Here is a 26,258-nt window from a genome sequence, read left to right on the forward strand (position 1 = left end):
CTGCAGCACAGAGTGCTCCTATCATTTCCATGAAGAATAAGCAGTCTACTTTTATATTTCATGACAGCTTTTCCCACACCGTAAATATTTATATCTAAGCACTACACAGTGATGTTTTTTTACGTCTATGTATTATTTACAGTGTAATTGTAAGAGGCCAGATTTTTTAGATTGTATAGTGGTGGCCAAGCCCAGTCTTTCAGATGCACAGATTTTTTTAAATTAAATTGTTACGTGTGAAATAGTAGTCAATTAAGACATTTGTTCAGTATTGAAAGTTAGTACATAGTTTGTTGGAGCCCCTGTGGCTCTTAGGAACCCACTGAATTAACCTGGAGAAACTGGATATTCTCTTTGAATATTTTTTTGTCTATCTCCTTTGCAAATATTATTTCCTTGCACAAGACCACGTAGCGAACAGATGGTTTTTGCACGTTTTTGTTGGGCGTATATGTTCATGTCTCAGTGACCATCCCTGGACTTCCTGCCAGATGGTTTAGTCACAAGTTCACTTGCGGTCATCTTAATTCCAGCCTGTAAAAAACAGCAGAGCTTTTTTTAAATGGATTTGGATTCACTTTTTTTGGCAAGGTAGTCCTCCCCCAAAACCCTTTTTATGGCAGGAAGAGACACTAATTATATTGGGTTGATCATCTGTAAAGAATGGTGTTTATTTCTAATGAATGTCTAGAAGCAAAGAAGGGAATACAGAGCCTCACCCCTGGATATATAATTGAATGTGCAGAGAATATACTCGGCAGTATTACCCCTCTATGTATAGTGCCTTGCAGAAATATTTACCCCCTGCCTATAATGCCACATGAGGACTTTACCCAGTCAAGAACATTCATTCTTGTCATACCACTTCACTTTGACCTTATGCTTCTATTTGATGTCATGCATGAATGTGGATCCTTTGTGATTCTTGGGTGACTAAAAATCACTAAAAACAACAGTACCTCCTGATGAGAAGCAGCAGACATGTATTATGACATTACCTTTCTTGACAGCTATGATGCCTGCTTTGATGAAGGGTGCTTCTTGTCACTCAGTCGTACAGGTCAGATTTGTGGTTATTGTAATCGTAGGAAGGGATTCCCATCTCAGATATTGAACATTGCTGATTGTAGTGTTGGTTTAACATTGGAATCCATAATCAGTGTTCTGTTGGCATGGCTGTTCAGTTTGGATCTGCGGCCAGATGTAGGTAACTAGAATCTGGCTGTTATGATGCACATTCCACATGTATGATGGTATGACGGGCATTCTGCTTGTTCTTGATGGACATCATTGTACGCAAAGGAAGAAGTAACCTTCTCCAGATCTATCTGCTTTACTTTATGAAGTTTTACTTTACAAGTTTAACCACTTTGGTTATGCACAAAGACCACTGGACTAGTTTTATGGACTTTCAAACTTGTTTTGCACCTGAACATAGCAAAAAGGTCAAAAGCATACGCCATAGAAACTTCTAATGTTCTTTAAAAACTAAGAAGTTGTCTTAATTTTCCAGTTAAGGTGCTAGAAGTCTATGGCTTATAAGCGGTTATGTATGTGTTGCACAGACTTGTTCTAAATTTTGGTATTTATTTTTTGACTCATGTTAGTGACCAATTCAGTTAATGATCTATTATAAATATCATGGCTTAAACACTTTTATGAGATGGTCCTCTGGCTTTTAGGTACTGTTATTGGACCTATTTGTTTTTTATGACATTGAGCAGGACCAGGCAAGTAAAAAAAAAAAGTTACTATCTCAAAAGAAGTGAGGGTGTGCATTTCACTGATAGATGACATATGTCATCTATCAACAAACGTGTGCATGATCTTTTCTCACCAGTTGTAAACTAAAGAATTGTAGAAGCAACTTTAAATTAATTTTTGGAATTTAACTTCATTTTGTATAGCAGTTGATGGCAATTGTTAAAAAAAATCTGCTTGAAACAATCTAGCGGTACTAAGCAGAATATGAATGGTGGATGTCACTGGTTTTCACATAAAGAATGCAGATATGTTAAAGTGAATATTTTTTTTATGGATTAGTTAGAATTTATACATTTTCATTTCAGTTTTGTAGCACTGCCTTTCGACCAGTTAGTGATTGAAAATTTCCAGATAAATAAAATAAGAGGTCAGATTATATTTGAAAATGGTTTGTAGGGCAACCTGTAGCTTTTGAAAAGAGTGCCGTTTTGATTGCCAAATGCAAAAAATGCTTCTAAATTGAGGTAGATGGTTTCCAAATGATATCAAAAGGTGCTGCACAAACATTCTGCCTCCCAATTTTGTATTTTATAGAGCAGGGGTGCCCAACCTTTTTAGAGGAGCGATCTACTTTAATCCACAACCTACCTAATGTTATCTACCATTCAGTGATGCAATGGTCACTTAATAAATAACCCACCAGCCTGGCATTATAGGCCTATGTAGTTCAGGTGGGTAGCTGCGTCAGCATGCGCAGGCTGCAAAGGAACAAGTAATAGGTTTATTCCATGCTGAAAAAAAGAAGAAAGAGAACACAACGTTTCGGCCGTGGAGCCTTCTTCAGGTGAGCCTTCTTCACACCTGAAGAAGGCTCCACGGCCGAAACGTTGTGTTCTCTTTCTTCTTTTTTTCAGCATGGAATAAACCTATTACTTGTTCCATTATAGGCCTATGCATCATTTAATTGAAAGCAAAACAACTCAACTATGTTTTTACAATGTATAAAAAAGAAATGGTAAAATGAACAGTATTTACCTAATGCGCTCGTTGACACTGAGCGTTGTCTACTAGTTTGTCTACTAGGCAGGATTGTGGCTGCTGGTTGCACATCTCAAGCAGGCCTCCATGTGATTGTCGGTAAGAATTGAAAAGAATGAGAGAACGCTGACTCGCAGACATAGGTTGTCCCAAGGAATGCAGTTATCTGAGCAGCACATGCTCTCAGGTTGGGGTACTTGTCTTTTGCAAGTAAGTTCCAAGAATCTCCCCGAATGTGCTTCTTAACTCTTGATTTCAGCACAGTGTCATTCTGTACAGCCAGAATTTCACTTTCCCTCCAAGTGAAAAAGAGGTGCAATTTTGGAGGCAATGTCACCCACTGCAATTTCTGTGCCAAATGGGAAACGCATGAATGCTGAAACGGGTTCAAGCATTGTGAAGTCAATGAAACGCCTGTGGAATTCGGCTGCAGTGCTTTCCATTTGCCCTTTATGTCTTGCACAGTTCACCTGAACACGTTTTGCCGTGATGCTCTGTTTCTGAGCGCATATTTTCAGAATTCTGCAGATCATTGCGCCGCAGTTTGGAGGATAGGAGGTGTAATTTTTCCTTAAAAGTGTTAGAGCTGATCATGTCCGTTATATTTTTGTTGAGGTTGAACTTGTTTAGCATGTTTGTCAAGTCAGTTAAGAACGCTAAATCTAGGAGCCGTTGGTCATCTAAAAGCTGCTTGTATTCAAACTTAGAAGAAATAAAAAACTCTTAACCCTTGCAGCAGTTTTCTAAATTGCTGCAAAATTTACTTTTGCTTGGCCATCTAATGTCAGTGGGCAGCAAAAGGTCCACGTGTTCTGCATCCCTTTCCTCTAAGTGCAGAAAAGCCGTCTGTGAAGACTAGCACGGATTGAGCATATAGTTTTCATTGCAACATCCATAACCTACTTAATGTTTAAAGTTTTTATACACGAAGGTTGCTGGTGGAGTATGTAGTGATAGTTGAGAAACCCAGGAAACCTGTTGCTATCTTTATTAAAGTGCACTGAATCCATTTGTTCGACCTGTCATTGCCAGTGCGCCATCAGTCGTGATCAAACCGAATTGGTAGCTGCATTTTTATCCACAAATTCTGTGAACGCTTGAAATATCCTGCCCCCTAGTTTGCCCCTTGAGTGACAATATTGTCAGCAGTTCCCCTCATGAACTAATGTCTTCGAAAACCATTCGGATAAAGATGCACAACTGTGCCATGTCCATGGATTTGTCAAATTGAAGGGAAAAATACCTGTGCCGATTGTCTGCTCTCAGTTGATCTTTCAGATCCGCGGCTATTCCCTCACTTCTCCGTGTCACCGTATTTCTGGATAACTGCATGTCCTGAATAGCAGACATTATTTCCGACTTGTTTTTGAAGCCATCAAACAATGGGTCTGCTGCTTCTAAAAATGCCTCTTTTATGATTTCTCCATCACCGAAACATTTTTTTCGCTTTGTAGGCAGAGGGCTTGCCCGATAAGATGCTAGAGTTGTGGCCTTTGCTTTTGTGGTAGTCTCAGGAAAATGGCCTGTTGAACTAACAACTCAAATTTCAGTTCCACAACCTTTCTTTTACGAAGCTCACTTCTAGCTGGATAATCCCTCTCATACGTTTTTTGCATAGAACGATAGTGCCATTTGACATTGCCTCTTTTTGGCATAGAAATGGATTGCTTGCATATCAGATATATGCATTTGCTGTTAGTCATTGTAAAAAAGAATTCCTCCTTCCATTCTTGATGAAAGTGGTAGGTTTTCACTCTCTACGAACTTGTTCCTGCATCTGCACTCATTTTGATTTTCTGCAACAGTCTTTGTAGGTTTAATAACATACGCTACATAAGCCAGCTTCTGTGTGAACAACTTGTTGATAGCGCGGGCTTTCATGTTGCTATGATAATATACGATTTTCAAAAGATACCAGCATATCACGTCATTGGGAAAATTTCCTTGACAAAATAGAGGAAAGTGGACAAAAAAACTAAACACTTGATAATGTAACTTGTTTAGTTTAATAAACTGTGTAAAATCTGTAATAGATATCAAAAAGCAGATCTACCAGCAGCTGCTTCACGGTCCACCAGTAGCTCGTAATCGACTGGTTGGGCACCCCTGCTGTAGAGATTATACTACTAAAATATATAAGATTGGTTGTTCTGTGGAAAAAGGGCTGTGCGTGTAACTGACCCGGTTTGCAGCTGGTATTGATGTAATTTGTGCTGTGAAAATACCTTGTTTAGACCTGTAATACTGACCATATCCAGAAGTGATTCTTAATATTATCATGCAGCTTTTTTTTAAATCATGCATCAGGAAGTTAGGGGATATTGAAAGGGTCAGGAGGTATTTATCTATTATAATGTGTAAAGGATCTAATTGACCAATCTGAATTTTGATTAATCTTGCCATCAACAATATGGCTTGATACCTAGATACTCCTGCTTCGCTATGTGTAAGGTAATGATTATAGCTATCCATTTTAAATGCACCTCTCTCTAGGTTGCATTTAAGTATTCTGGTTTGTTTTACACTCTTTTTTCTGGAAACCTGAAGAATGGTTTGTCTTTGAAGACATTGAATATCTCTATAGGTCTTCTTAGTCTCCACTGTTGAGGTGACTACTTTTTTGTACAGGCTTGTACTAATACGTTGTACAATTTTAACATGCCCCGATTTAATTTATACATTTTTACACATCCTAATGTTGATTGCCTTTTTTGTATCCCCACAGTGTTTATGTGGAAATTTTAGTCTTGAGGCTTTCTCGTAAGCAGTCTTTATAGCCTTTTCTTCAATTATGCACTTGTCTACTTTAAATTTCTATTGCAAGGTGTCTCCCAGGTCATGAATTTGGTCGGTCTCATTCAAAATAAAGCCTGCTTAAAATAATTTTGTATCGTAGGAATGTGGTGATTGAGGACTACCAGCTGCAAATGTTTGCTCTGTGCGAAAAGTGTTTTAGCATTTTAATCACTACGAAACATTTAGAGTTTACCGTTTAATTAAACTGGAAGTTTAAAGTTCCAGTTTAATGTGCTCTTCTCTGTAATATGCACTGTTTGTTTTGACTTGAACTCAGCAGAACTATTCTGGGAATTGAGTGGTATGTTGAAGTAGGCCTTGTTGAAATAACATGTTCGTCTTTTGAATTTAAAAATACTAAAAGGTTTTTCATGTCTCTTAAAAGCTGCAGAAAAATAGTTGTTCTTGCATTTCTTTGTTATATTAGTGTACTGGACATCTTGGGAGTGAATTGTAATCAAAGGTTGAGAAGCTTCCCGTCTAGTGGGGGAAGGGGAGCAAGGGAGTAGGAAGTGACGTAGAGTGTCTGAGCTCTGTACTGTTTTCCCTGCTGCAGTAGGCAGCTGGCTAAATATATACAGGCATCAAGCTCCCTTTTCGACAGCGGACTGTTTATTCGTTTTCTGTTATTTTTGACAGAAAAGGGGTAAAATTCCTTATTAAACAAAAGAGCTGATAAACTTGGTTTTATGGATGCATTTCAATATTTTCAGAAATCTGAGTTTTTTTATAGCCTTCAATTTTATGTAGCTTAAGACTATTTTCTGTCATGGTGTCTTTCTTCACTTCATTAAAATATACTAAGTTGATAGATGTATAGACTTAATTTTCATCTGAGAGTAATGATTTCTATACCCAGTACAAGAGTATTGATTCAATATTTGTTCTTTTTTAAAGATTATGCATACCTTTGCAAGTCTCCCTGAAGAGTATATTGTGCTCAGCTAAGTAAATAAAATAATTAATGGCAATCTTGCAGTATGTAGTTTTTTTGTACGGCATATGAAGCTCTGTTCAGGAAATCTGAATCATATTGCATATAAGTTTGGTCTATTTCAGATTTTATGAGCACCAGTCACTCCGATGCTCCAGAAGAGCAATATTTCTTTGAAGGTATATACACAGAATAAGAGTTTGGAAATGATGGGTTGCTAGCAGCTATTCAAATCTAAAATTTGGAGTTACTGCACATTTATTTCCCATCTGCGATAACTTTAGAATTTTCGCAGATAAGATCCATACCATAATTATTCGCTTTTAAACGTGCAGATAAAAATGTTTGTAGTCATTTATAGCTTGGGCAAAAAAGACAGGGGTCCAGGGCCTTATTTCAGGATCTTAAGACATCTATAATATGTTTGTTTCCATATATCTGCCATGCATTATTTCCTCTACTGGTGTGGCTGGTTTGGAGCTAACTAGCTCAACCCTCCTTGTGCCAAGGCAGTAAAAGTATTCCTGCTTTTCTGCCCAGGCATGACCAAATTCAGAAGTTCTTGTCACATGTCAACAAGACACAAAGGTTAAGGAGAGTGTTTAGCAGTCCTATCTAAAGACACTCATTGCAGAACTAGGGCTGTTGTGGATGCTCCTCACATGAGATGCTGAAATGGAGGTGTGTTATTGCTGGTTTATTTCCTGTTAATAGTTTAGTGTTTGGCTTCTTGTAATCAAACAAAGAATCAATATTCTTTAATATTGGCACTTAATAAATGCATAGAGCAAATTTTAAACCTTAACACTAGTTAATACTATGTATCAGATTGCAATGAATGAATGAGGAGAATGTGAAGTTTGTTAGATATCTTTAATATTGTAATTAAAGTACTTTCCACTGACTAAGATAAAATTGGTCACCGTTGTCTACACATACATTCTGTTCCCAGCTTATTTGCTTTTTAACAGATTTGATAAAAGGCATCACCTTAATCAATATTAAGACCATTAATATGATGACGTGATGACTATTATGAAAAGTAGGAGGTCTTGTCATCTGTAATGTACTGAATCTTCCCACTGAACACCAGGTTTGTGTATTGAAAGGAATGGCAAGATCAGATTCATGCCAGGTAGACATCAAGATACATGAATCTCAGCGTTACATCAGAAAGACAAAGGACACACTAAGATGAACATTTGATCATAAACCCATATAGGGCAGAATAACTACATTTTACACTTAAGACTTTTAGACTTTACACTTTAGGGCAATTAAAACCCATCTTGTCTTCTAATGTCTTGTCACATTGGAAGTTACTCTTCGATGTCCGTAGGTATCTTGTAAAGCAAAGGAGGGAACTATTTGTGGCAAAATATCAATTAACTAAGGAGTGATGCATCAGTGACTAACAATTTAAGGATTGTATGCACCACAGCCATTTTGGACATGTCTGATATACTGTGTGTCACTTCATTTATGTCTCTGTTGCAGGCAAAGCTGCAGTCTACACTGGCAGTGTAAGCAAAACATCAGCAGGTTATCTGTGCTATGGTGTTGACAAAGACATGGAGAAACTCATGAGCTTTTATAATTATATTTTAGACAGTAGAACAGGATATGCTTTGGAAATTGAAATAGTGTACGTTCCCTGCAGTCTAAAAAATACAGTGAGCAGAACAGAACTAGTAATGTAGATTCAGCATTGCCCTTGTGTCCTAAACTGCCTTCTTTAGCTCAAATGGGGTTGGGGTTGGATTTTTGTACACTGTTCTGAACTAATATTCCTTGCTCTCACCTACTACTCTTGATTATTAATCTAATTTTGGCTTTCCAAAGCAGCAGAAATGCACCAGGTTGTATGTTTGTGCTGTGGTTAAAACATGTTGGCTCAACATTTGAATGTTGAGCACATGCACAATTGCTTCCCAGTGGAAACAATTGAACCAGTGCTATGTGAACAGTAATAGGAAAATACTGATTAAAATTTTCATTTCTGAAAACTGATTTAAACCTTCAAGTGCAAAGTATTCTGTGCAGGATTCAAATTTCAGTTATTTTTGTTAAAGCAAACAGTGGTATACAGTGATTACTTTGGAAGTAAAGAATACCACAGAATGTGACACAAATGCTCTACATGTTACAGTTAGAATGTGAAATGAATTAAATCTAAATATTTAAACAAGATTTCACATTTAGTTAGAAATCTTGGATTTTTTATTCAACATGTGAGCAAGTGTGAAAAATGTATTGGTCTCATAACTCATATTACATTTTTTGATGGATGTTGGATAAAGACTTCAACTCCACAGAACAGTTTTAAGTGTCAGCATCCTCTTGTAAAATTGAAAATAGCTAATGTATGTATTACAAGTGTGGAACATTGCAACCTTCTAGCCTCTAAGTTATCTTTCCCACAGCTGTTTTACTAACTTAATTTCTGTTTCATGCCACTAGTAGTGCCACACACTGCAATGTTTTTTTGGCTTGTCTTAGATGATAGACTGGTGCATGGTGTTGGGTATCTCTGAATTGTGAGAGCAGATGACTATGTACACAACCAAAGAGGAATGCATTTACTGTAATAAATTCTATAACTGGAACTAGTATTGATTTTATTTTAGAGTAATATACTGTGCAATGAAGTTTACAGGCAAATTGCTAAAGATCAGAATGGATGAAGTTAAATACCAACAACTGGAGTACTTCCAGTGTTAACCACAAATGAAAATGACTAATTGATAATGCTGTGTCCCACCTTTTGAAATGTTATTTAGCTCTTTGTAACAAACTTTGAGTGATCATAAATAAAAAATGTGAGTGGAGTTTTAATAGGAGGTTGTTTGTAGTATTGCATAGGCTGAGTCCATCGTTTTCATAGAAAATGGTTAAATACTTTACTGGGGTAACAAAACTGTTCACTGTGGATTTATTAAGGTTATTTAGAGTTGGGGCTGGGGTTGTCCCTCAAGAAGTGGGATTGAAGAACACCATTCCATAATATGCATTTTGTGTCATTGTGTAACAGGGCATTGTCTAAACACTTATGAATCCACTTGAACAGATTTAGAGCTTTCATTTTCATATGTTAAGAGGATGCTTATTTTTGTATTTATTTGTCTTTCATAGAGAATGAAGTTCTTGTTGCTGCAGCAAAAGTACCTGGAGTATTTAGAAGATGGGAAGGTACTTGAAGCACTTCAGGTCCTGCGAGGTGAACTGACACCACTAAAGTACAACACAGATCGTATTCATGTCCTTAGCGGGTATGTAAGAATTTAAAAAAATCAACCAATCCTTACTTCGTTAATTAATGTGCTCTGGCAACATACGGTGTATACCAGTTTGTTTTCAGGCTTCAAGTGAAGGTAGTGTGGCCTTTTCTATTTTATTGGAAAAATGCCTATTATTAAAATTGAAATACTGGCACTTTGGCATGATTTAAAAAAATGTAATGTTATTGTTCATCAATTTGCATGTAACAACAATGCTTTTCATAAAATTGTGGAGTGGAGGTACCATGTATTTTTGCATCTAGAAGCTCCTTTTAACAGTGTAATCTTTTTACTTGCTACTTGTGCAACTACTGCAGTAATTCCATGCAGAAAACAATGTTGGAGTAGTTTTTGTGTCACAAATGATAGCATTATCCTTTCACAGGGATACAAATGGTTGCTATTACAAATTTCAGAAAATCAGAAATAGTTTTTTTTCCAGCTTTATCCAGTTAAGTAAAGCATTTCCCAGAAAAGAAGTGCAAGAAAGAAGTTCCTTTTTTTCCAAATATGCAAAGTGAGTTCTCAAAAAATGTAAACTGGTCAAATTGCCTCATATCTGCTGATATCTAGTCATTTAGAACAGCTGCTTAAAAACTCATTTGAGAACAATTTTTTTTATAAAATATTTGCAAAATGATTCAATATTAATGGTATAAATGTTGATACACATACTTGGCACTGCTTTATACTACATAAACTGGTAAATGACACATGTTTGCACATTATACATATCTTGCTAGTCTAGCATTTGTTTGAGGTTTTATAACAATCTTGTCTTAATCAATTTCTTAATATAGTTGTTGATTCAGACTTTTGCTTAATGCATAAATGGAAAGCCAAAAGTCTTGTTTTCCACTTGGTTGTCTTCATTGTTTTTATGTATTTTTTCAGTTTTTTCTTTACTACAAATAGAATTAATGTCTCTTTCCTGCAGGTATCTTATGTGTAGCCATGCTGAAGATCTTCGTGCAAAAGCTGAATGGGAAGGAAAAGGGACAGCTTCACGGTCTAAGCTTCTTGACAAACTACAAAGTTGGTTTACATTTTTGCTTTTAATAACAAGTGAAGTATCTCAGTATGGTAAAATATTTTCAAAATGTTTCTTTCTGAATTTTGACAAATCCCTACAAGGAGTTATGTTCATAACATTGTGTTATATGAAAGCCCAAGACTTCTTGGGCATAGTTTTTTTTAAGGTATTAAAATTCACATTTTCTAAGATTAACATACAAGATAAGGACCCATCTTGCTCCTTTGGTTGCTTCCAACTAGTTCATTAGTATAATTCTAAAAGGGTCTTATGGATTTATCCAAATTGTGTTTTGGGAAGTGAATAATTACCTTTAGTCTTGAAAGCTTATAAATGTAATATCCATAATGCATAATTTACTTTGACTAATGTGTACTTTTTCTGCTGTGATCTTGAAAAAACTTATTAAAATTTAAGTTACTCAGATTCAGATTTAATCTTCCAGTTCTAGAGTAATCTAAGTTAATATTTGCTTAATCTGTAACTTCCGTATTGCAGTGAAGAGACTGTTAAGAAAAATGGTTTGAAAATCCTACAAAAAGGGGAGCATTTCAAAGAGGAATCCAATGTGAACCAAAATAAAATATAAACCAAGGCTAAATTAAAACCCAAATATGTTTTAGGTGGTTTGATAACTATGCTCCAAAAGCTCTCCATAATGCCACAATGTCAATGTTAAAAACTCTTCTAAATGCAGCCTCCTGAGTCACATAAATATGCCTTTCAAAACAGATTTCATCAAGCCAGGCTAACTGGGGTCCAGGCCAGAATATCATTTTTTGACCTGGACTTTGATTCCCCATCTTAAGGGCTTCAGGAACTGTCAATGAAAATAAACCTAATACAAAATAGCCCCCCCATATTTGAAGACTAGGAGTGTCCTCTCAATATGAGATATGAGTATCACTTTTCTTAAATTATGTGAAATATAATGATTGTGAATTGTTTTTAGATTGTCCTCAGAAGAGGCTTCTTTCTTCAACTCAGACAAAACCACAATAAAAGATTAAAACCACAAGCAACATTAAAAGCCAGCTATTGCTACTTTGTATATCCTAAGATGCAAGTTTATGCTAAATATCTCAAGCTGTTGCTTTTGGATTTATGGTTGTTGCTTAAACCACTTGTTTTTAAAGTCCATGGTAGCAAGGTACACTTGTGACCTCTTGATGGCAGAGTTTGCACTATGCCAGTAGCTTTATGTTTCTTAATAATTGGCTCTACTTGAAAAGTTGTACATTTTATAGTTTATTTTGCAGCCATTCCCCAACTTCTGGAGATCAGGGACCAGACCTTTTGTTCATAGCCTTAAGAGCTCTGACCTTAATCATAATGCTGCAACTGGAAAACACTTGTTACCTCTTTTTATTCCTCAGGGAAACTCTGTGGTTTCCGATATGGTTCCAGAGAATTTTGTTTCACTTCTATTTTGTTGTTTTTTATTAGAAGGAGTGGTTAGAGGTGTGAATAAATGACTGGTGATTTTTAGAATTTATGCTAATTTGACATGTTTTTTTTTTAACTTCTTTTGGAGGGGTATTAATATAACTGGAGGGTACATGTTTATACACTTTAATGGTGTAATATCTTATTCACCAATTTGGGTATTAGAAAATATGACCTTTTTGGTAGTATTCTAACTTAGAGGCATTCAGTAATAATCTCACAGGTGATAACTTCACGCCATTGGCTCCTCAGCCAAGAATATACATCAAATGTCTGAAGCAGCGGTTCCTCTTGTAATGAGCAGGATTATTATTGCAGTAAAACATCAATATGGCTGATTTATATTACTGTTTTTGAAAACTACATATTAGTTTTGTATGTTTTAAGTACATGTTTTGCATGATTGCAGAACATTAAATATCTAATGTTAATATGGAGTTGAACTGTTTGCCAATCCTAGTTTTATTTTTACCTGCCTCCTGTACTGTAAATATTGTATCCAAATATAGCTATAAAACCCTCTTAATTCAGTTACTGCTGTTGTTCATATAAATGTTAGAACACTGATAAGCATATTTTTTTTAATTTCTGGGAAAAAAAATACAATAACTGTTTTGGGAAATGTGCTGTGTCGATAATATTGCACTTTACAATGTTTGATGTCACCTCCTGTTTCCCTATCTGTTGAAGGCGCAGATTCAAGTTCGTACATTCCTATTGTTTGTTTGCAGAATCTTTGCTTTTGCTTTACTGTCTTGCATAAGAGGGAAGAACCGGGCATTTCTTTTTTTAATTTGTGGCTTCGCATGTTCTGCTCTTTTCTTAGAAATATCCTTGTATAACTTTCCATTTTCATGTAATTAGGAATATAATTACAGCTAAAATATTTCAACGTAACCTTTTTTTATTACTGCAGTTATTTTTAGAATATTGAGGACTTTATTCAGTAACTTAATTGTTATACTACTGTCATGTTAAATTATGTTGCTGGGTTGTGTTTCAGAAGTAGGCCGTCTACGTAGTTATTGGGGAAACTGTTTACCACACTATGGTTATACTGATATTTATAATAAAAAAATTAAACATTTAACTTTGCGTGTGTGTACGCCATAACCTAACTAAAACCATGAGTTCACAAATTACATATAGCTGGCTTCCAGCTTATCTGAAAAGAAAGAGATTTATGAAAAATCCAGGTCCCAAATAAATTTTAGTCAGTGGTCTCAAGCTTGACATGGTCAGGAATTACAGGAATGCATTTTCAACTGTAAACTAGAAGTCCAGAATATAAATTGCCCCAGAAATGGAGAGCGAATTTCCTTGAAAATAAGCTTTAATTCTAAAAATTGTAACCTAGTCTTTGCTAAGTGATTGTGTGCTGTGTGTATTAGCATATGAATATAAACACAGATCACAAATACAAAAGTAAGAAAAAGCTCTTTACCCAAAAATGTTTGGGTGAATAAGAGGAAAAAAAAAGGTAAGTTTTAATAAAGTACAAACGAGTATGTGGCGCCATTGTTCAGTAAAGAATGTAAAATAGCTAAGTTCATATCATATGCACATTATAGAGGTTTGTTAGGCTATTTCCTAAATGATCTGTTGCTTAATTGGTTAGTGTTTATGATTTATATAATAATGGAAGAAAAAACTAAAAACTACATAAATCCTAAACGGGATTCTCTTCTTTTATGATAAAAGCTTCCTGAATGTTATTCCTTGAATGCTAATCACATACACTTTACTTATGACTTTACATAAAAAAACAAAATAATTACGTAATTCAGATTTGATTTATCTTTTTAAGCATATTTGTAAACATTAAGCGGTAGCTACTTATGGCCCTTAGAATGTCCTTAAATAACTTCTTCTACTTAATACATCTTCGTTTATTTTTTCTATAGTCATTGTGATCCATTAATGATTATTTCATTTTGTTTCAGAGTAGTCTTCATTATATTACAGAATATACTCATGTGGGCTAATCACTGCTTCAAACAGAATAGGACCCTATTACCATCAAATTCTGTAAAATTTACTTATGAAATGGTTTCTGGATCTGACCTATTGATAATTTGACCAATTTGCAAACCAGTATGGTTAAAAACATCCGTATTTTAATGCCCAGGGTAAAATTGGTTTTAAGTTAATTGTATGTATTTTAGACAAAATCGCTGAGCTTTGTAGTTGCTGTAGCAGAAACTGCTCTTTGTTGTCTGGCTGTATTGGGGAAAAAAAGCATATTTTTCAACAAGATTGCTTAAAAGTTTTTAGGTTAAGTACAAATATAGCATGAGAAAGCACTTATATAATTTGTACACACTCTTTTCTGTAAATTTCATTTTATGTAAGAAGCACAGTACTGCTACAGTTAATGGAAATTTAAGAACTGGAGAAAAATTCCCTTGTATTAGATAAATTACACTGGATTATGAAAAATTAAAAATAATGCATTGACAAATTTGCTGTCTTATTATCTTATAAGTGTGTTCCTTTTAAAAATTGCAGGATATGCAAAATAGATACCAAACCAGATGCATTTGTTCATTTTGAAATGCTTTTTAATGTAGTTACAACACCTATTTTTTGTTTCTTTATGCTTTTTTTTGTCAATTTGATTTGCACAGTTAAACATTTATAGAAATTGTGATTAATCTTACTATTACTGGTTACTTACTGAGATTATAATGTCTGGAATGCCTGAAGGCTAGTTGTTCAGCTAAGGATAGAGCTCCCTATAGCCACATGGTCAAAATAAAATAATTCTACCACTATCACATAAATACAGTAAAGCATATTTGAACAATAAGATTGGTTTATGCTTTAGGATAAAATAATATGGGTTCTGTCACTCTGAAATCAAAATATGAATATGCTTATTTAATAGATATAGAAAGTTTTATAGTATAGAAAGTTGTTTACTGAATTTAAATCAGTAGAGGGCATAAAAAGTGAAACTTCAATGTAAAATCACTTAATAGGGCATTTGGCTACTTCAGTAGATTCAAACCATTGGGCTCTTTGGATGGGATCCCTTAATATGATCACTCAGTACCATTAAGTAGCGATTAGCATTGACCTTGCCTTCTCAGGGAATGACAGCACCCAAACAATGCAAGGAAAATGTACCCCTCAATGCTATAGAGCTTCCAATACCATTCACTTATTAAACCAAGCACTAAGGGCTGTTGAGTTCTTTAGGTTGGTGCTACATCTGCATTCTTCTGTTTAGAACATAGTGAAGGATGATTCATACTTCACTTTTCTCCAATGTTCAGTATTCAATTTTTTGTGCTCTTTCTGGACTCCCAAATGTGTATTGGAAAGTGTGGTAAGCTGTCTGTGTATTGTAACCTGGTTTGAGCTCACCTCTTTGTGGAGTTCTTGGTAGATCATTTTCGATTAAACTGGCTGCTTGTGCCCCAGGTTGAAATTAGCAGTCAATTGATCTTTAGGCCCTTGCCTATTTTGCTTTGTAATTCAAATTAATGCACATGTATCCCAATCCTGGATTATGTGCTTCCAGCCACTCATCTCCTATGAATGAGTTGTGTGGAGTGAGTAATGTGCTCTTCACCACAGGTTTGTTTTGCACTTCTGCCTCACTTTGCTTTCACACTTTTTAACATCTGCATATTATTTCGTTTTTTTTCATTAAAGATTTTCAGTAACCCAGATTGCAGTCATGTCAGGGAAGTACCTTCGTATGTACTTGCTATGTATTTTATTTTTAATTAAAGTCATTCTGGTTTATTTATCATACTTTAGATTTTTAATATTATGGTGTATCCGGCATTAAATTATACTAGTTATGAAAACATTTTGAAACTACAACTATATATATATGAACTTTTCTTTCTCTACCTCAGGGACTGGTAGCTGCTGCTACATTCGGTCTTTTGTTCTCTTCCCTCTCTGTGATTAGTGCACACACCTGTTAACCATTAAGGAATAATAAACACTGGTTAGCCTGCGATCTTGCTCTGTTTTCCCCTCTTCCTTACTGGAATAGCAGCTGGGTCAAATAAAGTAGGATTGCTACAATATCGGGAATAGTAATTCTCTATATGTATGCATGCAGTGGTTAAATAAGTATTGCTTCCAAACAGAATCCTAGCATGACCTGGGGAGTAGATATATAATATTTTTGGATATATGCAATAAATCATTATGCTAATGACTACATTTTACATCTGCAATAAGTATAGCAAAAAATTGTTCCTTTCTAAATCTTGAATTATTTATAATATTGCTATAATAAAATAATTAGTGTCTGTATGTGTCTTTTCAATTATTGATTTTTCGGCCAAAGCGATAGCTTTATTTCAACACTTGGTGAAGGTCAGGTAGAATAATCTGTAAAATGCCTAGCTTAGTTATGCATTAGTTTTGTTCAACTGGAACTTAAACTGTACACAACTGTTTGTGTGCTCTTTGAAATTTCTGAATACAGTTACTGGTATTTTTTCCCCAATATTGAGGAGAATCATATTGCAAATCTTTTTTTCCCCTCAATCTCAAAACATTACTGTTTAGATATTAGCACTATTGAAAAAATATTAGCTCTATTTTTTTTCTTCAGATAAGAATAAAATCTACCAGTGGGCCATAGTCACTAACCTGTATGTCCTTTTTCTGTCATTTCAAATGTTAGACCTGGCTGATGACAAACAGCAGTTGGTAACATTTGATTTCCATTTTAAGTCTATAGTTTTGTTCACGTGCTACACTACTATTTATGTGTTTGGCATTGAGTCAGCATCAGTGATTATGCAAGCTTATATCCCAACACCGTAGGCCGATGCTTTCTGGAGGTTTACGAAGTTGTCAGTCGTTTCTAAGACTTTTCAGAGCCATTTGTAATTGTTTTGACAGCCATGATATTTATGAACACGGAGGTTTCTTTTACTTTAGCCTTTTTTCATTCTTTATTTTTTCTCCTTGTAGCATACCTGCCTCCGTCAGTGATGCTGCCCCCTCGCCGTTTACAGACGCTGCTGCGGCAGGCAGTGGAGCTGCAGCGGGACCGGTGCCTCTACCACAATACCAAACTGGACGGGAGCCTGGACTCTGTCTCCCTACTAATAGATCATGTCTGCAGCAGGTGGGTGGACAATCATTGTGCCCCAGCAGAAGCATGAAGAACAGTGTTCATTGGTTTCAGAAACTAGAGAAAGATGCTGTTCTAATTATCTCTTGGAGACTGCAGATCGTTGTCCTGTTTATTTCCGTTTACCAGGACAGACGTGCATGATGTAATGTGTAAAACCTTGCCTGTTTCATTTCATGTTTTTGTGAGCTACTTCTTATAAGTGAAGGAACATGTTTTAGTATTTAAAATTCACAGGCTACACTAGTAACTTAACTAATTTAAAAAATGTATATATTACCTTGGTTTCTGGAAGCACTAAAAGATCTGGTTTTTATTATAATTGCCAGTGGGGAGGAGGGGGCAGGGGGGATCACCTTTTCTGAGTAAATAGTGCCTGACAGTCTCTAAGTGTCATAATTTCCCATTGTAAATCATCAAAACTACTTTTTTAAAATTAATTATACACAAAGAAAAAAAGAACACATCGTTGCCTTCAACAAAAGTTATATAACCCATTTTGAAATACAAATATCAAATGTGTTGAAATATATTTTAGGGGACATCATTATATATTTCAGAATTATATAAAAAAGATTAACATTATAGAAGAATGTCCAATCACAGCCTTCGGCATTTCACGACACACCTAGTAACCCACTGTAATGGGGAGGTGTTCTGTCCAGCATTGACTGCATTTTCTCTTATTCCCTAGGTTTCCGAGATTAGATTCTTGCCTCTCTGAAACCCTAATTAGAATGGTTATTTTCTTACCTACTGAGCTACTTGTTCACTGTAGCATAGTACCCAAGTATACGAATAAAGCCAAGAATGTAGTCAGTTTTATTCTAAGAATATGTGGTGGTTGGTTCATTTTGTAGTTTTTCCTTGTGTACTTAGATGTTAATACCATCATATTAAGTAGTACTTTGTGAAGTCAAGCCAAGTTCCTCCAACATTATAGACCGTATCTCAGTATCTGTGCAAACGGCAAGGGGTAGATTGAATTAATGTTTGTATTTTGTTTTGCGGCGTTATGAAAATTGGATCCAGAGTTTCTTGATTGCAAATCTTTACAGTCCATGAATGTATAAAAGCTTCTAAACGGATACTTCACACCCAAAAATTGTAAAATCATGGTAGTATTTACACCCCTGGGTTAATATTTCTAATTGTTATCATATACCTACTTTAGCAACAATAATTTATCTTCAGTTTAATTTTCTTTCTTTTATATCAAATATAAAAGTTTGTGCTAAAATTTTAGAAAAATGTTATTTTTAAAAGATGAAGAGGATGTTCAGATTAAAGACAGTTACTTCAAAGATAAATGTAGTCATGCTAAGTACTATTACAATATGGCATTGTGTATATACATTTGAAGTTTTGCTTAGCAGTGCCTGGCACTTAAATACCAAAAGAGCTGCTCGAGACCAGCGTGAATGTTCATGTATGATAAGTCACTGGAATAAATCATTGTGTATTGTGAATGATTAAGCAACTGTTTAGGTTTTCTGATCGAAAATTCTTTTTTTTTTCCAGGAAACAGTTCCCTTGTTACACCCAGCAAATCTTAACAGAACACTGTAATGAAGTGTGGTTCTGCAAATTTTCAAACGATGGCACTAAACTAGCAACAGGATCAAAAGATACCACTGTTATTATATGGCAGGTTGACACAGTAAGTGAAATCAAACTGTATTCCTATACAAAACGAGTAGTTATGACTTTGAGGTTCAGTCACCAGTTTGACACCGTGTAATAGGCACTAGTTGCGTACAAACAAATTATACAATTTAAATAATATTAGTTCAATTTTCCATAAACATTCTGATTCACAAAACACATAATCTTATCAAACTAGTATCTGCATTTGGAGTGTGTTCCAGAGCTCAAAGCACCACATGCTCCTAAACTACATTGTACTCAAAAATAGAATTTATAAGGGAAATTGACTATTTTGATAAAATAATCCTCCATAGTTGAGCCACAAAGGAGACAGGCTTCAACCCCTGTACAAACATGCATACAAATAGAAATGACAGACTGCCTGTTGGATCTAAAAAGGAAATTAAAAATTTTCGCTGGCAACAGAAAATGCAGCTGCTTTGCCTAGATTTATTCTGAGTACCTTCAGAGCTAAATAACTGATATGCTTCATTTTCTCATTAAAGAATCAAGTAATGATGATTGTGATGCTTAAAGTCCTCTCGCACCAATAGATCTTCCTTTTATTTTTTGCTTTTTTATCTCTTTCATTATTAGAATAATATAAAATATTTAAAATATATTTTATAAATATATTTTTCATTTTATATATTAATATAAAATACATAAAAGAATTTTCAGACATGATTAGGGTTAGCATTATTTGGAGCAGTGTTGCAATGCATTAAATAATTTTTATCTAAAAAGCACCTTTCCAAACCCAAGGATTCTGTACATAGTGTTAAAAGAGTAAAAGACATGAAAATACATTAAAAAAAGATAAAGAAAAATATAAATATACAGAATAAATTGTAAGTCTCCTTATTCCATTGCCACATTTTGTTTATAATACTAGTGCACTATTTATAAATGTGTCTATTTGCATGGCATTTTTAATCAATCCTTGGTTAAATGCTAATAGAAACAAGCATTATTAACAAGTAGATTTTTTTTACAGGATACTCATCAGCTAAAGCTATTAAAGACCTTAGAAGGGCATGCGTATGGTGTTTCTTACTTGGCCTGGAGTCCTGATGATAATTACCTTATAGCATGCGGTCCTGATGACTGTTCTGAACTGTGGCTTTGGAATGTACAGGTATGTGGTCTAAACTGTGAAAATATTGTACATTTTATGAGTTCAGTTAATTCTAGGGATTGTGATCAAGATGATAGGTTTATACCGACCAGAACCAATACCAATCTGAAAAAGTCAAAGCCTGAGTTGGGGACTATAGGCTTGTACATGTTCCCTGAAACAGCTAGACAGTCATTATTTGTAAATAGCAGAGGACTTTCTGTGAGAGATGCAAAAACTAATAGCGCAGGACAAGCAGGGAAGCCTTTAAGCAATCTTGAAATAGTCAAATGATCATTGTATGTCTGTTATACAGAACCATCTGTTGCCTAATAGTGCCTGGCGCAGATGGTGGTTGTAGATATTTAAGGGAACTGTGGACAAGAAGAATATTTAGGGTTAGGTGGTCGATAGTATGATATGGAACAGGTAAAAGTTTATTCCGTGCTGAAAGGAAAAGGAAGGACACAACATTTCAGCTGTGGAGCCTTCTTTGGGTGTGAAAACTGTTTGAACCTTATATGTAATAGTTCAGAAAACTGTGATTTTCTTTTCTCCTTAGTCCGGGGAACTGCGGACAAAAATGAGTCAGTCACATGAGGACAGCTTAACAAGTGTGGCATGGAACCCCGATGGAAAGCGTTTTGTCACGGGAGGGCAGAGAGGGCAGTTTTATCAGTGTGTAAGTACTAGGGTTCTTTTAGTTTTTTGCTGTAGTATCTTAAGACTTCTGTCTCCCTGAAGGGGAAGTAACAAGCTTGTGTAGGAAGACAACCAGGTCATAATGTTTTCATTTCTAAGTGTTAGAAATGTTTCAGTAATAAGTAAGGCTTACTTGTTTTATGATGAAAATAATTATCCCCTTAGAATTCTTCATCTGGGCTCTGTGTTTATGAGAACCTGTAGCCACCGCTTGTAGAGTAAATAAGTAATAAGCAAACATAACTGGATTTGTTGACTAATTGCCACAGCTGAAACTAATATTAAAATATTAAATGTGTACATTTACCATAATTGTTAAGTTTTTCAAGTACTTAGTCATTGACTTAGAATGTCAATGCTTATTGAAGTATTTAAAGTCAGGAGAAATACAAATTTAAATTGCTAAAAAGCCTTGAATTTAAATACATTTCTCAAAGGAGAATATTTGTTTAAAAGCTGTTTAACTGTACCAATTCTATGGGTAAGTCTTATTTCTTAAATATTTTGTTCCTGGTTTAGCTCTATGGCTTAGAATGGACATGAGCAAAATACCTGTTCTAAAGAGCAGAAAAGGTGGTTAATTGTAGAGTGAAGTATTGTTTCCTGTGCTCTACGATGCAGGATTTAGATGGTAACCTACTGGACTCCTGGGAGGGTGTAAGAGTGCAGTGTCTCTGGTGCTTGAGTGATGGGAAGACTGTCCTGGCTTCAGACACACACCAGCGGATACGGGGTTACAATTTTGAGGACCTTACTGATAGGAACATGTAAGCCCACTTGATATGTTTCTATGATTTGAAAGTAGTTAATCTTTTCAGTCTTGGAAGCAGTCATTTGTCTTTATTTCAATGTAAATAACCTACTGATGTTAAGATTTTTTGTTGCATAAAGTACTTTTGCAGTATGTTTATACACTAAATAGCTAATGTCCTGTAGTTTTGAACATTTTGAAGATCCAAATAGAAGTGCAAAAGTCTGGAAAAGATCATAAATCACAGTTGAGTTATTTCAACCCGAAGAAAACTCTTTTGCAAAAGTGGTAATTTATGATGACAAGAAGATAAACTGTAGCTGAAAATTATTTATAAACATAGCAGAGTAAGCCTTAAATTTTAATTGCTCATGAATCAAATAAAGTAAAACAATTCCTTTATGCCTGTGAAGCCTTGCAAAACTTCACCACCTATCAAGTCAAATTTTGATGAATGTGATAATATATCAGTTTTTTTCAAATGAACTTTTTTGTTCAGAACTATACTAATCAAACCAAACTTCCGAGAAGGCGGTTCAGTGTCACCAAAGTCTGTGTATAAATTATTCCAATCAAGATTTAAAGCATAAATGTTCTACTCTATTCTGTAAAAGGTCAGTACTTAATGGAAGTACCTTTGGCAGCAATTACAGCAATGTACGTTTTGAAATGGTCTCTACCTACTTTGCACAGTGAGATGGTATATTCCTTGCCATTTCTTCTTGACAAAATTTCTGCAGTACTGACGAGGTTGTTGGGGATATCTGAAATATTCAAGTTTCACCTTACATTTTCAAATGGATCATGTCAGCATTTTGAGAGGGCCACTCAAAGATATTAATTTGTCATTGAGTGTCAGTGAGGCTATGGGTCTTTGTCCTGCTGAAATGTGAAGCTGACTCCAGCAGCCTTTTCTCTAGGACTCATCTGTATTTTGGATGATCCATTTTCCTACGACAAACACAAAAAAACCTGCAACATATATGCTGTATCATTTTCATTCTTTAGCAAAAATTTCATATAAGTTTTAAGATGATTCTCTTTCAATAATGGCTTATTTCCTGCCACTCGCCCACACAAGCCGTCTTTGAATTAGGATTGGGATATTGTTGATATATGAATCGTATTCCTTCTCAAACTTGAAGGTAATGGTTGTAGTGGCAACTTTAGTTATCATCTTTCCCTGCTGTTCACATTAAAAGGGTAATGTTATCTGGTTAGGTTTATTAGTATGCCCCCACTCTAATGAAACGAGCAATAAAACTGTCACTTTGCAAAGCCTAGAATAGAAAATATTCTAGGCTTTGCAAAGTCATTTACAGCCTGTTGGTTCCCACACTGCTGACACAGAACCTGGAGTGCTTTTTAATTGTAACAAAAACAAGACCACATTGAGAATCAGGCACTGGGTAGTGGGTACCTGGGTAAGGAGAGGCTCTCTCAAGTGATTTGTCTCACGATCCTGTTATGCCAGTTGTTATATCCTGTTGCGGTTAACAGAACCTTAACTCGTTTTCATCCCGCTATGATCTTTCACCTAAGACAGTCTGCCAGACTGAATCGCAAATAAGAGAACTCGCATGTTAAATTGGCAGATGTGCAGCCTTACTGTATTTTATTTTTCATAATCAAATTAGATCATTCAGTCAGCTGGTTTTACATCTTTATAGAGATACTGTACTGGTATAGGCGTGAGTAGATAATTGATTAACATATGTAGTATTGAATTGAGAACCACAAACATAAATCCTACAAGCTCAGAAATGTTTTTTTTTTTCCCGTAGGTAATGCTGGTTTTCTTAACATTTTAAAATGAACATCCAGAATTGTCTCATTTAAACCATTTAGCGCATCGTGTGAACCTATTGAACACAAAGTACAGCCAAATTATTGTCTGTAGTGAGTCTGTATGCCTGTTATATATTATTCAATTAAATTACATACGACAATGAAAATATTCTAGGCTTTTGATGTGCAGAATCCAAACCTATTTTTATTTCCTTTTCAGTTATGAACTAACAAAAGTGTGCTAGGTACAGTTGGGTGTGAGCAGGCAGTTATTGCATCTAGAGGCCACTTTCCTGGTATCGCTGTTAATCACAGTGTAGTTGAAGATAAAGAACAAAGCCAATTACTTTAGACACAAAACTAACCCCACCCTTCACCTACACAGCTCAATAATTAAAAATACGCAATAGAAACATACAATGAAATGAGTTAAATAAATCACAAAGAAGATTCCACACTAAAAGCTATAATATGTCATTTTAAATACAGAGATATGTTTTCTATACATTTGTATTAATCCTTCATTAAGTGGACAATTATATCAATTTCTTTGATATTTCATTGTTGATTCCACAAATGGCTAATAATTGCTTTAGTATTAAAAAAAAGACAAGTCAATGTATAAATAAGTTTCTTCATTCACTTTAGCATTTCCTAAATATACTGATGGAGCGAAAAATGCAACATTTTCTGGAATGAGAACAATAGTTATAGCTTATGTACTTTTACAAAAAGTTGTCAATTTGTCCTCTGACCAGCAATACAGCTGTGAGTCATTGCAACTTGCCAATCACACTAAAGCTCGTTAGGTGGACCTTTACCCAACGAGGTCCGGGTGCAACAATGCGTGATCAGGTTACCTTTAAGAAGGCCTTAATTCAAGCTTAAGCTTGCCAGACAATATGGAGTAAGCCACTCCACTGTGTCCCAGCTGCAGAGAAGGTTTCATGCAGACCAGCAGGAAAGGTGTCCAAGATCTGGTCTCCCTCAAGTGCCCACATCAGTGCAGGACCAACACATCAGACTGGTCCTTCTGAGAGATTGTGTCAGATCTGCCACCCGTACTGCTACTGAAATTGCCAGCAGACACAATGCCTGCATCAGTGACAGGACAGTGAGGCTCCATGCTGCTGGCCTTAGAGTCAGGCGACCTGTCAGAGGCCCTCTGCTCACACCTCCTAGACATCACACCCGACTGGCTTGGGCCAGACAGAGGCTGTGATGGAATCGTCAGTAGTTGCATCAGGTCCTCTTCACAGATGAATCACTCTTCAGCCTGTTCCACGCAGATGGGAGGGCTAGAATGTGGAGGAGGTGTTGCATTTCTTTTTTCCATCAGTATATTTCCACTGTAAGTAGGGAACCTTCATGAAGAGGTCTCATGTAAACAAAGATTCATATTTTGAAAAACTGCCAGATAGTTGCCAGAAAAAGTTGCCAGATAATGACTATTGCTATTTGAATATGCCATTTGCAATATACCATGTTTAACACTTGTGAAACTGTTTCTTTCAGAGTGCAGGAGGATCATCCGATAATGTCTTTCACCGTTTCAAAGAATGGAAGATTAGCTTTGTTAAATGTAGCAACTCAGGTAAGATGTTATAAGAGGGGATACAATGTTCAAAATGTTGGTCTGATTTGTCAGAACTTAATTAAATTTAGCAACATATCCCAGTCTGCCAATGATAAATTAGTGTTTCTCAACAGAACTGCTTATGGGATAAATGCTTTTGTCTTGTATATGAAGTGTGTAATTTTAAAGGTTTGGAAGTATATATATTTGGTAGGTGACTCTAGATCTTTTAAATAGATATGAGGTGTGGTTTTGAATGTCTCACTTTAGTCTGTTTAACCTTTGCTTACTCTGACCATTTGTACTTCCATCACTTCATGTATTTTTGAAAAACAACTTGCCTTGTTAGGTCTCCAGTGAACTGACTGAACAGTTTTTCTTGTGCATTTTAGATACAGTATGTGTCTGGTCTCAGTTTGATGGGCATTTCTAATTGATTGGATGTGGTCCTATAACAGGTAGTTATAGCAACAAAATGAAAGGTTTCTAAACGCCTTCTCTCTGCCTTAACTAAGGCTCAGCATTAAGAGATTGGACTAGAAAGATGATACTTGACTTCCCTTTAATGGAGATACTGGAGAGAATAGAAGAGCAGGTTCTGGTGAGCTGTCACTTGCACATAGTGTTGAGTTGATTGTTGGGTTTACAAGGCATTTTCTGAAAGTACAACAAATAGGAGAGTGACTGATGTAGTTGCCCTTACCTGATGCAAGCTCTTACAAGGTCCTAGGTCCAAGTTACTGTCTACTTACATTATTGGCTACTAAGTCTTTTCAATCTTATGTTGGCATGAGGCAGGCCCTCAACATGGGTTACTGGCGAATTTGGTGAAATCGGGATGAGGACATTCAGGCGTGGTACTGGGCAGCGAATGTACTGAAGTCTGAAGTTCGTGTTTTAGTTTGGCAGTGGTATTCATCTAATGCAGAAGAGGGAGCCAGACTGATGAAAGTATACTTAGCTGCCAGTATACATTGTTGCGAGGAGCAAGCCTGGTAGAGTTCATAGAACTTGGTACCAGTCTGTTGTGTGCCTGTACACAGCTGCAGTTTTTTAAATGTATTTTAGTGAAAAAAACTTCACTTGCTGTGAATTGACCTTTTGACTTAGATTTTTTTTAATTCAATATGATTTGAAGATTTTCTATCCCCAGACTATTTTAAAACTGACCAGCATTATAGCTGATATACTCTTGAATGTGCCTTATTTCAGACCTGAAGACATAGAGACGCATAGTAATGAAAATCTTTGAGTTGTTTTATAAATGCTCTACAAATAACAGATAACATAGGTTATCAGATTATTTAATACGTTTAACGTATAAATGGTAATGATATG

The 26,258-nt window shown here is 35.5% G+C and overlaps 1 protein-coding gene across 8 annotated transcripts in view; it reads left to right on the forward strand.

Annotated features, from left to right (window-relative positions):
* wdr26a (WD repeat domain 26a) overlaps positions 1–26,258 on the forward strand; it is a 51,021-nt gene that overhangs the window by 8,144 nt on the left and 16,619 nt on the right. For all 8 annotated transcript variants that reach the window (XM_015344626.2, XM_015344674.2, XM_015344649.2 and 5 more), the window contains exons 4-11: positions 9,605–9,741; positions 10,688–10,785; positions 17,177–17,333; positions 18,861–18,999; positions 19,984–20,124; positions 20,666–20,785; positions 21,427–21,572; positions 24,860–24,938. In XM_015344626.2, coding sequence (XP_015200112.1) covers positions 9,605–9,741; positions 10,688–10,785; positions 17,177–17,333; positions 18,861–18,999; positions 19,984–20,124; positions 20,666–20,785; positions 21,427–21,572; positions 24,860–24,938 — 1,017 coding nt within the window. The remainder of the gene's footprint in view (positions 1–9,604; positions 9,742–10,687; positions 10,786–17,176; positions 17,334–18,860; positions 19,000–19,983; positions 20,125–20,665; positions 20,786–21,426; positions 21,573–24,859; positions 24,939–26,258) is intronic.

This window comes from Lepisosteus oculatus, chromosome 2 (assembly GCF_040954835.1).
Source record: "Lepisosteus oculatus isolate fLepOcu1 chromosome 2, fLepOcu1.hap2, whole genome shotgun sequence".
Taxonomy (NCBI): domain Eukaryota; kingdom Metazoa; phylum Chordata; class Actinopteri; order Semionotiformes; family Lepisosteidae; genus Lepisosteus; species Lepisosteus oculatus.